The sequence below is a fragment of the Rhincodon typus genome, chromosome 10, assembly GCF_021869965.1.
Source record: "Rhincodon typus isolate 14 chromosome 10, sRhiTyp1.1, whole genome shotgun sequence".
NCBI classification, from domain to species: domain Eukaryota; kingdom Metazoa; phylum Chordata; class Chondrichthyes; order Orectolobiformes; family Rhincodontidae; genus Rhincodon; species Rhincodon typus.
Window position 1 is genome coordinate 77,675,033 of NC_063341.1, and position 2,212 is coordinate 77,677,244.

General features: G+C 42.7%; 1 protein-coding gene across 1 annotated transcript in view; it reads right to left on the bottom strand.

The window, feature by feature from the left end:
• Nucleotides 1-2,212, bottom strand: part of LOC109924763 (dynein axonemal intermediate chain 3-like) — a 31,458-nt gene that overhangs the window by 17,843 nt on the left and 11,403 nt on the right. Inside the window, exon 3 of the mRNA XM_048601565.1 lies at nucleotides 793-977. Coding sequence (XP_048457522.1) covers nucleotides 793-977 — 185 coding nt within the window. The remainder of the gene's footprint in view (nucleotides 1-792; nucleotides 978-2,212) is intronic.

Below are 2,212 nucleotides of genomic sequence, written 5' to 3' on the forward strand. Positions count from 1 at the left end.
GTGTTGTCTCAGATTCTCCAGCATCGGCAGTTCCTACTATCTCTGTAATAATGTTCTGGGGACCTGGGTTTGAATCCCGCCATGGCAGATGGTGGAATTTGAATTCAATAAATATCTGGAATTAAGAGTCTAATGATGGCTGTGAATCCATTGTCAATTGTTGGAAAAACCCATCTGGTTCATTAATGTCCTTTAGGGAAGGAAGCTGCCATCCTTACCTAGTCTGGCCTACATGTGGCTCCAGACCCACAGCAATGTGGTTGACTCTGAACTGCCCTCTGAGCCATTAGGGATGGGCAATAAATGCTGCCTAGCCAGCGACGCCCTCATCCCGTGAATGAATAAAGAAAAAAAAAATCACATTCAAACACACAGACGAGGAACAAGAGTAGGCCACTCAGCCCTTCAAACCTGCTCCACCATTCAATAAGATCAAGGATGATCTAATCTTAACCTCAACTCAATATTCCTGCATTTCCCCGATAATCTTTCAGCCCCTTGATCATCGAGACTCTATCTCCCTCTCTCTTAAAAGATTCTGCATTCACTGCCTTATGAGGAAGGGAATTCCAAACACTCTCAACCCTCAGTCAGAAAAAAAATTTCCTCATCTTTGTCTTATTCTTAAACTATGATCCGCCCCATCATCCATCTCATAGCAAATCAAATTCTCCCATCCTTGAATGAAAGCAAGTCATCTTCAATGCTGCAGGTCTGCTTGAGAGAGACAGTGAAAGACTACATATACATTCCATATGGTGCAATCATTCTTTAAATAAATACATTACCAACCAGGATCAGCTGTTTGAATGGGTAGAAATCGGAGACACCTCCCCTGGCTTTTATGTCGTTAATAATATCTTCCTTTTTAATAAGCTTGTAGGGTCGCTCCTCCGTCACATCCTGGTCAATCACACACTGGAAAATTTCTTGAGTCTTCGAGGTGAGAACGAGAGGAATAACTTCCTCATTGAACACTGCAAACAGGGTTTAATCTCATTTACTTTCCAGTCAAATTATTAGTTTCTACATGAAACACATTTTTAAATTTCAAAGCAATCTCATTGCCAGGGACCCTCACAGGGAAAAGCAGGTAAACTGTTACTTTGTTCCAGCCAAGTTACAAAACAAAACCCTGTCGTTTTGGATCAATTCACACAAGATGGTCCACTTGAAATTGTTATGGACCCCAGACCAAACCCCCACAAAATATATCAAGAGGATAGCCTGGACCGTAACCTTTGCTTATTTTAAAGATAAGTGCCAGGTGTTATGTTCAGAATATGATTCGATTGGTCAAAATACTTGTCCTGAAGCAAAATACCTTTATTCATACGTTGAGAGATAGTGGGAACTAGTAGGAACTGCCAATGCTGGAGAATCTGAGATAATAAGGTGCAGAGCTGGAGATGGGTCCAGACCCAAAACGTCAGCTTTCCTGCTCCTCTGATGCTGCCTGGCCTGCTGTGTTCATCCAGCTCTACACCTTGTTATCTCTTTATTCATACGTTATAGTTAAAATACAAATAAAAGAAAGAAGGAAACAAGGTTCTGCATGGTAGACTGGTTAGCAAGGTTAGATCACATGGAATACAGGGAGAACTAGCCATTTGCAAACAGAATTGGCTCGAAGGTAGAAGGCAGAGGGTGGTGGTGGAGGGTTGCTTTTCAAACTGGTGGCCTGTGACTAGCGCAGTATTCCAAATGTGGTCGAACCAAAGTCCTATACAACTGTAACATGACCTGCCAACTCTTGTACTCAATACTCCGTCCGATGAATGAAAGCATGCCGTATGCCTTCTTGACCACTCTATCCACCTGCGTTGCCACCTTCAGGGTACAATGGACCTGAACACCCAGATCTCTCTGCGCATCAATTTTCCCTAGGGCTTTTCCATTTACTGTATAGTTCGCACTTGAATTGGATCTTCCAAAATGCATCAACTCGTATTTGCCTGGATTGAACTCCATCTGCAATTTCTCCGCCCAACTGTCCAATCTATCTATATTCTGCTGCATTCTCCGACAGTCCCCTTCACTATCTGCTACTCTACCAATCTTAGTGTTATCTGCAAGCTTGCTAATCAGACCATCTATACCTTGCTCCAGATCATTTATGTATATCACAAACAACAGTGGTCCCAACACTGATCCCTGTGGAACACCACTGGTCACAGTTCTCCATTTTGAGAAACTCCCTTCCACTACAACA